The 12,222-nt window shown below is 37.1% G+C and overlaps 1 protein-coding gene across 3 annotated transcripts in view; it reads left to right on the forward strand.

The window, feature by feature from the left end:
• Positions 1–11,229, forward strand: part of SLC38A6 (solute carrier family 38 member 6) — a 67,881-nt gene extending 56,652 nt beyond the window's left edge. For all 3 annotated transcript variants that reach the window (XM_036309210.1, XM_036309190.1, XM_036309200.1), the window contains 6 exons: positions 1,218–1,297; positions 1,645–1,745; positions 7,902–8,026; positions 9,195–9,339; positions 9,446–9,540; positions 9,721–11,229. In XM_036309210.1, coding sequence (XP_036165103.1) covers positions 1,218–1,297; positions 1,645–1,745; positions 7,902–8,026; positions 9,195–9,339; positions 9,446–9,540; positions 9,721–9,804 — 630 coding nt within the window. In that variant the 3' untranslated portion in view covers positions 9,805–11,229. The remainder of the gene's footprint in view (positions 1–1,217; positions 1,298–1,644; positions 1,746–7,901; positions 8,027–9,194; positions 9,340–9,445; positions 9,541–9,720) is intronic.
• The last annotated feature ends 993 nt before the right edge of the window (positions 11,230–12,222 follow it).

Consider the following 12,222-nt stretch of genomic DNA (forward strand, 5'->3'; position numbering starts at 1 on the left):
GTAGGGTAATTGACAAGCCAGGAAATTGAGCAATATATGAAAGAGAATTTGTGAATTAAAGTCTCATTCCCCTAATCCAGTCTCAGGAAACACTACAGCTTTCCTTCCTCTCAATTCCCTTCAAATATTTGAGGAGGCATTATGTCCCAAGATAGGTCTTCAGTCATCTGGAACTTCTTTTGCTGAAGAGCCTGAAGTTAGTAAGGGGAAAATTATTTTAGAGTAGAGAAAAGAAAGTAAATCATCACCATCATTTTGTAGAGACAGTATTTTCATTTAGCTGGTAACTTTTGTTTGCTTTGTAATGACCTCTGGCTCTTAAATATTCTAATTTTTTTTAAAGTTATATTTGTGTATTCCAGTGGATCTCCAAAAATTTGCCTGTCTAGAATAAATCATGTTCATTCCCATTGAAAGAGAACATAGGCAAAGATGCTGAGGTGTGACTAATATTTGCAATATTCCCTTAGATTAAATTGGTGATATTACCTTGGATTGAGTTGGTAAAAGCAGGTTCAAAAGCATTAATGATTATTCCTGCTTACAGAAGAAAGCTGTATTTAAATTTTCTAATGCATACATTAGAATTAAGATTATTTCTAAATGTTATTATTTTGAATCTTACCTAAATATTGCTTATTTCACATAAGTCATTTTTATCTTATCCAAAATGATAAACGAGCAACAGCAGTTGTAGTAAAAGTAACATGGTATAGAAGCCAGCCAAGAAATATCTGGCTAGTACAGGCTTCCATCTACCAGAGAAAAGATTTGCTGATGACCATAATTGTGTCTCTCTTAAAACAAAACAAAACAAAAAAACACAATCTTATTTTATAGAGACAATTTATGAAAAATGAAGTGAATGTAACCAAATTGATTTTTTTTTTTTTTTTAAGAACTAAGCTTATTGCCCTAACTGGTTTGGCTCAGTGGATTGAGCATCGACCTGTGGGCTGAAGGGTCCTGGGTTTGATTCCAGTCAAGGGTATGTGCCTTGGTTGCGGGCACATCCATGCTGGGAGGGAGGGGGGGTGCAGGAGGCAGCTGATCAATGTTTCTCTCTCATCGATGTTTCTGGCTCTCTATCCCTCTCCCTTCCTCTCTGTAAAAAATTAATAAAATATATTTTAAAAAAAAGAACTAAGCTATTGTCGAATGAAGTAGTGGTTTCAACAGAGTAGCATTTAGTAATTTTGTCCTTTTTTTCTTTTCAGAGTGCTTATGCGATACCAACCATGGCTTTTTCATTTCTCTGCCATACCTCGGTATTGCCCATATACTGTGAACTTCACAGGTACCATAGGATCCTGGATTCTCTTAAATGTATTAAATATGATCTTTTACTTCTAGGCCTTTCAGGTTGAATGACATTCTCCTTTAAGAATTCTTTCTTCCCATCACTGGATTCTAAGTGTTAGTTTAAAACAAAATGAAACAACTGAGAGTTAGTTTTGTCCAAATTGAGAATGTTTCCTGGAAGCATAATCTTTGTGCGGCAATTTTAAATCAGGAATTCTAGTGTATAATCACTAATGAACTAGGTCTTAAATGATTAAGGAACCCTTTTGTCTAGCTTGGGAGAGTGTTTCTATAGATATAAATCATTTCACTGATTCTACTTTTGCCATTTTTGTCTTTTAGCCCTTCAAAGAAAAGAATGCAGAACGTAACTAATACCGCAATTGCTTTAAGTTTCCTCATTTATTTTATATCGGCACTCTTTGGGTACCTCACTTTTTATGGTAAGTATATCATTTAATTGTAGGTGAAAAAAATAGATTGTCCTCTCGTTCAGTGGTTGCCAACCGGTGGTCCGTGGACCACTTGTGGTCCATGAGGTCCAAAAGGTTGGTGACCTCTGCTCTAGTTGATCTCACACTTGAATCTGAACTTTGTTTCTGCCTTTCATTAGTAAGCTAATTTATTCAGGGTACCAGAATTCACTGCAGTACTGTGTGGCTCTATGGGCCTAAAGAATTGATTTTCTTTCTCTTATAAAGAATCAGGTTCGGGATTAATAACTTTATATGAAAATTTTCTTAAACACCTGAATAAAACCTCGGGATTAATGTCTTTCTACAAGAAAAAATGTACAATAATGATTTATTTAAAAAATATTTTAGAATCTTATTTTCGATACATTAGACTAGTTCAGCAGTTTGGGAGAATCACTATTTTAACTGCAGAAGAACAAATTGAGAAGGGAAAGGGTTTTACACTGAACTATAGTTGTATGCTTACATGTCAGACATTTCTGCCTTCAGCCTCAAGTCATATGACTCAAGACATTCATAATTTTTTAAAAGGATTCTTTTAAATTCATAAATTAAAATTAAATACTTCTTGTATTTATTTTTGAAAAATTGCCTGCTTGATATGTGTTTTTTTCTCTTCTGATGAGAACCTCAAGAAAAAGTAAAACTTAAAAGTCTAGAATAAGATCTTAAAATCTGTAAGCTCTCTAATTTGCAAACGTGATTCTTGTTTAATTTGCAAACAAACACATTATAACAAATTATACTTAGTTTGTCAGACACTTCAGTACACTTGTCAGTTTATGAATGCTTTTGTAACAACTCTCCAAGTAAATGACTGTTATTACTTTGGTGATAGTTAGCTGTTATGACTCTGATTTCACAGTTGATAGCCTTGTGCGCATGCTTCAGTTTTTAGCCATCCATGATGACTTGTAGTGGGCCTTTGCTTCTCTCTCAGAGTTTGTCCACATCTGACAAGATTTTGGAGAACATTTACTTGCATAGCTACCTTTCCTAAGCCTGGTGGAAAGAGTATGGATTTCTAAATCCAACAAATATTATCTAAATGACTACTCTGCTCTAGCTAGCTATGTGACCTTGAGCAGGGTACTTCATCTTACAGTATCTTATCTCCTAATCCCATGGTCAGCAAACTGCGGCTTGAGATCCACATGCGGCTCTTTGGCCCCTTGAGTGTGGCTCTTCGTAAGCCTTAGGAGTACCCTAATTAAGTTAATAACAATGTACCTACCTATATAGTTTAAGTTTAAAACATTTGGCTCTCAAAAGAAATTTCAATCGTTGTACTGTTGATATTTGGCTCTGTTGACTAATGAGTTTGCCGACCGCTGTCCTAATCTGTTACAAGGGATAGTTGCAAAGAGTGCCTATTATTGTGTCTGGCACACAACAGTCTTCCACAAAGGGAAGCTCCTGCTGATGGTGTGTTATTATCATTACTAGTGTAATTATTGCATATTTATAGGTGCTCTGTTTTTCAACATGGTACTTCTTACTGACTTTAATGACATTTAATTTAAATATGGTAGCTTTTCAGTATATGTTGTGAGTATTATTTTGGATTTTCAGGGTGTGAGAAAATTATATTTGCTCTATATAGTCCTTTCTTTGCTATCTCTTTGTTATTTCAACAGTTGTAAAGGTCAGTCATTAATCTAAAGCTGCTCTTGCGTTTTTGTACTGATGTAGATAAGCACTATTTCCAGCTTGAGCATGGTACCCTGCTGTATACACCACAAATAAAGTTAAAGCAGGCTGTTAAGCTTTTTGATCATTGCTAATGAAACAAAATTCTTGAAATACATAAGCTCTATTTTTGATGTGGTTTCTTGTATGTATATGTATATATGTGTGTGTGTGTGTGTGTGTGTATATGTACACACATACGCATACACACACACATACTTACTAGAGGCCTGATGCACGAATTCGTGCAAGAGTAGGCCTTCCTTCCCCTGGCTGCCAGCAGGCACCTGGGACCCAGGCTTCCCTTGCAACCGTCCGGAAGGTCATCTGGAAGGACGTCTGGTCTAATTAGCTTATTATGCTTTTATTATTATAGATATATTAATTGATTTTGGAGAGGTAGAGAGAGCTAGAGACATCAATGACGAGAGAGAATCATTGATTGGCCACCTCTGCATGCCCCCTACTGGGGATCAAGCCCGCAAACTGGGCACATGCCCTTGACTGTAATCAAACCTGGGACCCTTCAGTCCGCAGGCCGATATTGTATCTACTGAGCCAAACCAGCTAGGGCTGGTTTGTTAGTTTTTAAATATATTTTTATTGATTTCAGAGAGGAAGGGAGAGGGAGAGATAGAAACATTAATGATGAGAGAGAATCATTGATGGCTGTCTCCTGCACGCCCCCTACTGGGGATCGAGCTTACAACCCAGACATGTGCCCTTGTCTGGAATCGAACCTGGGACCTTTCAGTCCGCAGGCCAAAGCTCTATCCACTGAGCAAAACCAGCTAGGGCTGGTTTATTAGTTTTTACACAGACTTTAGCTCAGTAAGACTTTTTTTAACATAAGATATGATAACAGGGTCTCTATTGAGATTCAGCAAAAACAGTATATCAGAATAGTTGTATATTTTTCTAAATTAAAATTGAAACTTGGCACAAATACTATTATATTTAGGGCTCTTCAACATTGAAAAGAAAATCTAAAAAATGGACCTCCTTCTTCTCCCTATGGACAAATAGAGCTATTGGAAGAAACCTCAGATGGGCTACACATCTCCAGGATAGCTTGAGAAGTAGTTACATAAATTACCACGAGATGCTTAGGAGCTGTATGATCATCATGTAAATGTAATGTTTACTACCCAGGGGTTTTCCTGATTATCAAGTAACACTGTTATGTTGTCTTGGACTTAATCCTTCTCCACCAGTGAGATTTCTCAGAGTATCCACGTTTTATATTATGGAGAAATGCACATCTACGAAAAATAACATGGTACGTAGGTAGGTAGGTAGGTATATAGATAGGGGAAGGAAGGAAGGAAGGAAGGAAGGAAGGAAGGAAGGAAGGAAGGAAGGAAGGAAGGAAGGAAGGAAGGAAGGAAGGGAAGGGAAGGAGGGAGGGAGGGAGAAAGAGAGAGGGAGGGGGAGAGAGAGAGAGCGAGCGAGCGAGTGAGAGAGGAGAGAGAGAAAGAAGGAAGGAAGGAAGGGAAAGAAAGAAAGAAAGAAGAAAGGAAGGAAGGAAGGAAGGAAGGAAGGAAGGAAGGAAGGAAGGAAGGAAGGAAGGAAGGGAGGGAGGAGGGAAGGCAGGAATAAATCAAGAAAGAAAGAAATCAAGAAAGAAAGAAATCAAGAAAGAAATCCTAACCAGTTTGGCTGATGGGTTACGGGTTCAATTCTGGTCATGGTCATGTACCTTGGTTTCAGGCTTAATCCCGAGCCCTGGTCAGGGTATGTGCAGGAGGCAACCAATCGATGTATCTCTCTCACATAGATGTTTCTCTCTGTCTCTTCCCCTCCCTTTTACTCTTTCTTAAAATCAATGAAAAAATATCTTTGGGTGAGGATTAACAAAAAAGCGTGTGTGCGCGCGCGCACGCATGTGCACACACACACACACACACACACACAATAATAAAAGAAAGAGAATTAAAGAAAAATAATTTTTCCAAAGACAGAGGAAGATTCAGATACTGATTTGCTAGTCAGTGTTTCATTAATCATAACCAGGGAAAATCTTGTATATTTCTATCTGGACAACAATAGCTCTCAGTCTTATGGAAATAAATTGCTAATAGAGTCTGAGGCCTTAATCAAAAGGGCTTATCACAAGTTAAGGCTTCAACTCATTTTATAGATGAGCATCTAAAGCCCAAAGAGGCGAAGTGACCTGTCACGCGATTAGTGATTAGTGGCAGGCCTCCTGAATCCTAATCCCGTGGTCTTTCCGTTGCTCTGTAGTGATCTTTAGAAACTTCATACCAGTTTGACAATGTGTATTAAACAGGACAGCCTCCTGACTTCAGTAGCATACACAACTCGCAGAGACCACCACCGGTTCTTATTGAGATTTGTAGAGATTTGTCTGAATCCAGAGAAGCATGTCATGCTCTATTCCTTACATATGGTAAAGCTCAGCTAAGAACACAGAACTGACTGGCTCAGAAGCTAGGGCTTCGTCCTCAGAAAGTAGAAAGTGGACATGTAACCGCTATTTTCAGTATATAATAAATCTAGTTCTTCAGGCTTCTAGAGCTGCTTGGGGTTCTGTCACAGCGCTCCCCAGGCTTAGTTAATACTTAACTTTTGTCAGATTAAAGAGACCTATAAGTATGTACCTAGATTACTAATATTGGCTCTGATTGCAGATGGTAAAGCATTTTAAGTTGAGGGGGAAAAAGTGTTCCTTTGGTAAGCCAGGCCAATATCCAAATGTTGCATAATAACCAGACCATGTAAAAAGTCTATGAGGTTGTTAAGCAATAAGTGTTAATAGCTCATTTTTATGATTCAGAAAAGGGAGGGCGGGGACAGTTTGCCATTTTTCTCCAAAACTCACAAGTATCTCACAGATTTGGGAGTAGAATTCAACTTTAATCTCCTACTTAGTCCATAGGTCCACACTGTGTAAAGTACATCTTTGATAATTTAGACAATTAGTTCCTCTCCACTTTCCATTATCACTGGTCTAGTCCAGTCCTCATTACTCTCAGTGATTATGACCATTGCTTTTGTTATCCCTGTTTCGGGTCTCTTTTTCTCCCAATCTGTCCTCCTGCTTAGTTCAGATCAAAATACACCATTCTTCGTAAGTCACGGCATCTCTGTTCTACCAGAGTGAGGCCTAACCCTTGAAGAAAGAGTTCCGTTGCTGAGCCTGCCCACTATATCATGGTGACGCTCCCTAAGCCTTCCTGGATTTCTTTCTTGCTCATTCCAAGGCCATAGTTATGTTCTCTGTTCAGAATCACCATAGCTATTTGTTTGGACCTTCTTCTGTCACTTATGTGTGTATCTGTGCTTAGACACTATTATATATGTGTGTATATTCACCTTATCTGCCCTTTAAATTTTAAGATCCTTGAAAACGGAGGTATGTTTGATTTGTCTCTTATTTCCTCCAAAGCACCTTTCCAAAACGTATATGCTCAAATTTGTACTTATTCTTTCATAAGTACAAATAAATCTGTCTTTGCCTACAAGGCAGTGATATGCAATGTTCTGAATACCTTCACTTGGGTACACCTTGTCTGGCTTGGGGTGCGGAAAACGTGGGAGTGGAAGAACACCGTGGAATAAGGCATGGTTACCATGTACAAATTCTGTCACTGACTACCACACTGGCTAGCTAAGTAAGCCAGTTCCCTAAAGCTTGTATGAAAGAGTATCTGCAGATGAGATGTTGAGGAAGCTGGTCAGATGCGCACAACTCAGTGAGACTCTAGAACAGCTGTGGGCAAACTACAGCCCGCGGGCCGAATTCGGCCCGTTTGAAATGAATAAAACTAAAAAAAAAAAAAGACCATACCCTTTTATGTAATGATGTTTACTTTGAATTTATATTAGTTCACACAAACACTCCATCCATGCTTTTGTTCCAGCCCTCTGGTCCAGTTTAAGAACCCATTGTGGCCCTCAAGTCAAAAAGTATGCCCACCCCTGCTCTAGAAAAATTGCAGTATTGAGGAAAAGGTATTGGCTTTGGTACAAAAAAAAAAAAAAAAAAAAAAAAAAAAGGTGTACAGCTGTGCTAGCTCTGCCCCAATGAGCTACTAATCTTATATTATTATCACACGGACCAAATTCAGTAGTATGTACACGTGAAAGCACTTTACAAAGCAAACAACATACATGTTCAAAACCTTCAGATTGTGGGAAAGTTCTAATGAGATATTTTTATATATATTGTCATAATTTAAGTTCTGCCTGTCCTGATCTCTAGTATCATTAAAAGAAGAGATCGTGGGCTTCAAGAAGATATTTAACTAATGTCTCTGTGTTTCATAGGAGAGAAAAAGGCCAGAGATGGGTTGGGGACTGGGAATCCAAAATCTGTTAAGATTCCTTTGAGCAAAGGCAAACAATTTTGCTGTTATTGACATCTTAGTAGTTTTTATTGTGATCCTTATTGTTATTTCTTTAAATTTACAGACAAAGTGGCATCTGATATACTTGAAGATTATAGTAAATACTTGCCTCATGACGTTGTTGTGAGGGCTGTGAAGTTATGCATACTGTTTGCTGTGCTTTTGACAGTCCCTCTAATCCACTTCCCTGTAAGTACTCTTAAAGGTTTTGCTGTTGGTGTAGCAGCTCCCTAATGTGGCAACACTAATTCTTTGCAGACTAGAATGTTTGAATCACATCTAGTCTTGTGTATCTTATTTATTTGTTAAGTAATTGATCAAAGACCCCATACTTGCGTATAACCCATGAATGCACAAAAATAACAGTGAGCCCCTAAAATTTGTGCTTTTTGAGATTTAGTTTAGATTTATGCTTTCCCACAGCATTGTTTCCAATTTAGAGACTATAGTTCTTCTAAGGTTTTGGATGTGTGTGTGTTTTTTTTTTTCCCTTTTTAATTCTGTATTCTGTTTTTTTCAAAAGAATGTGCATGAAGAGGAAAAAGTCAAGTCAGCAAAAATAAGCTCCTTCTGGTTTATTGTAAATTTATCTTCATGTAGACATTCTAGTTTAATCTAAGTCCAACTATTTTATTTGCTCTAGAATTATAGTTTAAGGGCAGAACAGATTTTCATTCTGCATTTAGTTGCCATACTTAAGAATCTTAAGAATTTCTGAGAAAATGGAAACAAAGGCTTTGGGTATAAATGCTTCTGCATGGAAGTCCTGAATTCCTGAACAGTGAGTTCCTTAAGACCTGGGCCTTCAGGAGTTCTGCCCCCTCCCTGTGCAGACTGCAGGGCCAGGAGTGCAGCAGGGGCTGTGTAAACATTTGTGGACGTGACCGCCTGCTGCCTGCCTTAGCAGTGGGAAGTGTCATGAATTAGTTTTCATATTTACATGCTGTGAAACAGATAATATAAAATAAAATAGTAAGTGGTGTTTCTTCCACATGGCATGATTTCTTTTCTCGTTTTAAACCTTTTGTTCTTCTGTTGAAATTAATGATTCTCCGAGATTTCATCACACAGTGTTATTGTTGATACTTTTGAAAATTATGCAACTTAAAGAAATTGTATGTGAACATTTTTTCAAGAATTAGAGCAAAATAATTTTGATGAAGATCACACAGAAATATGTATTTCTTAGTTTGTGAATAATAAACACGATAATGGTGTATGTTATATTTTTGAAAACTAAGTGGTGTTGGAGACAGGAATATCATGGTTACGGTACTGTACATGTGTTTCCCCAAGCGAGTATTTTGGCTTTCACACTTTCTCTTTGCTTAAATCTCTTTCTCTTTATGCTATACAGGCAAGGAAAGCTTTAATGATGATGTTTTTCTCCAATTTTCCATTCTCATGGATTCACCATTTTGTGATCACGCTAGCACTCAATATTATCATTGTTTTACTTGCAATATATGTTCCTGACATTAAGAATGTATTTGGTGTAGTTGGTAAGTTTTATATTTCAAAAAGATCCACATAATAAAATGGGTAAACTTGTTATCCAGCCTAACATCTGAGTCTGGCAATCATTCTCTCTCTTTCTCCTGCTTAAAGGTTCCAGCACATCCACATGTTTGATTTTTGTATTCCCAGGACTATTTTATCTTAAACTTAGCAGAGAGGATTTCCTCTCATGGAAAAAGCTTGGGGTAGGTTGATTTTTGTTTTGTTTCTTTTAAGAATCCTATTTTAAGAAATAATTTGTCATTTTCTAATTATTTTATCTACATAAAAAATAATGTATTTTGAGTGATAACAAACATTATTGGAAAGGGTGGAGATTTAAAGAAATACCCTAATTGTTTTTATCTCTTTTCTTATTTCCACAGGCCTTTGTTTTGCTCATCTTTGGAATTTTGGTTGGGACTTTTAGTTTAGCCCTCATCATTTTTAATTGGATTAATAACAAATGAAAGATATCTTTTCTCATTTCTTGTGAAGAATAATTTACCTCCATATGCAAAAAAACTCCCACCCAATTCTGGAAGGTACCTTAGATGAATGCTCTCTATATGGGTTAACATTTCTGTAAACATTATTAACTGAAAAGTGGAACAACATGGGAGTGGGCAAGGGAAAGTGGACTCATAGCAGTTTTAATCAAAATAAGAAACAAACTCAGAATACTCTTAAATGTATTAGGTCAATCTTTTCTTTGGCTATTTGTGGGTCTGTTGCTTTTTTTAGATTAATAGACTTAGTTTTTTAGGGTAGTTTTAATTTTCACAAATGTTGAGCAGAAAGTATATTCCCATATGTGGCTTCACCCCCAAAACATCCATAGTTTCCCATATTATTAACATCTTGAATTATTGTGGTATATTTATTATACTTGTTGAGCCAAATATTATTATTAACTGCAGTCCATAGTTCACATTGGGGTTCACTCTTGATGTAAGCATTGGAAATCACTAATAATTTCACTACCTTTGTAAAAACTCTGAGCCTTTTCTAGCATGTCGTATAGTTGGAATTAAAAATAGTATCTAACCTTTCAAACTGGCTTCTTTCACTAAGCAATATGCAATTAAGTTTTCTACATGTCTTGGCATGGCTTGGTAGCTCATTTATTGGATGTACCACAGTTTTGTTTTCCATTCACCTATTGAAGGACCTCTTGGTTGCTTCCAAATTTTGGCAGTTTTGAATAAAACTGTGCAGTTTTTTGTGTGGACATAGATTTTCAGCTTATTTGAGTTAATACCAAAGGACACAATTGCCACATCTTGTGGTAAGAATATGTTTAGTCCTGTAAGAAATTGCCAAACTGCCTTCCAAAGTGGCTGTAACATTTTTCATTCCCACCAGCAGTGATTGAGAATTCCTTTTATTCTATATCCTCACCAGCATTTGGTGTTGACAGTACTTTGTATTTTTACCAATATAATAGGTGTGTAGTTGTACCTCTGTTGTTTTAATTTGTATTTCCCTAATGACATACGATGTTGATCATCTTTTCATGTGCTTATTTGTCATCTGTGTATTTTCTTTGGTAAGGTTCAGATCTTACGCCTGTTTTTTAAATTAGGTTGTTCTCTCATTGTTGAGTTTTAAGCATTTGTATATTTTAGATACCAGTTCTTTATCAGATATGTATTTTGCAAAGATTTTCTCCCAGTCTGTTTCTCTTTTCATTCTCTTTAACAGTGTAATTCACAGAGCAGAAGTGTTTAATGTTATTATATATATTAAGTCAATCTTTTGTTTATTTTTTAAAGAAATCAATGTGTTAAGCTTATATACAAAATTGAACCTTAGCTTGTGGGCTAATGTTGTCAGTGTCAATCACCAATAAAACTGTGGGATTATTCCATTTGGTACTTTGCCCTGACTCCAAATCCTCTCCGAGAAACTTTTGTGATTTTTCTCTGTTGTGCATTATGAGACAGAATTGTGATGCTTGGCTGTGGACTTGAAAGTTCTCTGAGCTTTCTTGTTTGTCACTAAAACATGTGACTTTCTACTTGGCAATATGACAAATATTGATGCTTTATGTCATATTTTGTTTGGAGGTTATAAATCATTCCAGTCTTCCCAGTGATGTGGCTTGTTTCTGGTTGGAAACCAGAAGCTGGGTCTCTCCTCCCCGTGAATATTCTATGTAAAGGGCACCTTAGCAGCTTACCAAAGTCAGGGTGTATCAGCGAAAATGTAATCCCATCCCTGTGCACATGTAAAGTAGGGAATTATATGCAAAATGCCAATTTGCATGTATGGAAATCCACACTTTTGCAGGTGCCTCTTGCTTCCCACTTAGGAAATTGGCTGAAAAATTGACAACTGAGCTTTTCTTTTGAGTTAAGATACTTCTTGGCAAATCTGAGATCTGCATGGTATAATGGAAGAAGTCCAAGTTTGGGGGTTAGAAAGACTTAGATTCAAATCTCAGTGAGTTTAGGGAAACTACTTAACCTCTCAAAGCCTCCACTTTCACATAGGTATTAAATGGAGTTAATACCAATTATACAGGGTTGTGCTGAGAGGATTAAGTGACCTTGTATAAATTAGGTACAGTTTGAAATAGGCTCCCTTCATAGATTAGCTATTTATCCCCTTTCTTCCATCCCTTTATCTAGAGCAATAAAACAAATTTGCTTTCAATCAGGGACATGGAATTTCTTCATCTTGCATCTTGCACAACTGTAGTGCTTTCCCACAGTTCTACCCCAGCTGGACTCCTACTAATGCCTTCCTGAAACTGGGCACTTAGCCTGGTCCCAGAGGCACCGCCAGGCATGGCCTTCCATGTGGCTTCAGGTCAGCCAGAGTCTATCAACCTGAAGAGCTCATTCTTGTACCCTCTTTTTCTGTTTATGAAATTATAGATCCAA

Source organism: Myotis myotis, unplaced genomic scaffold (assembly GCF_014108235.1).
Source record: "Myotis myotis isolate mMyoMyo1 unplaced genomic scaffold, mMyoMyo1.p scaffold_m19_p_1, whole genome shotgun sequence".
Lineage (NCBI taxonomy): Eukaryota > Metazoa > Chordata > Mammalia > Chiroptera > Vespertilionidae > Myotis > Myotis myotis.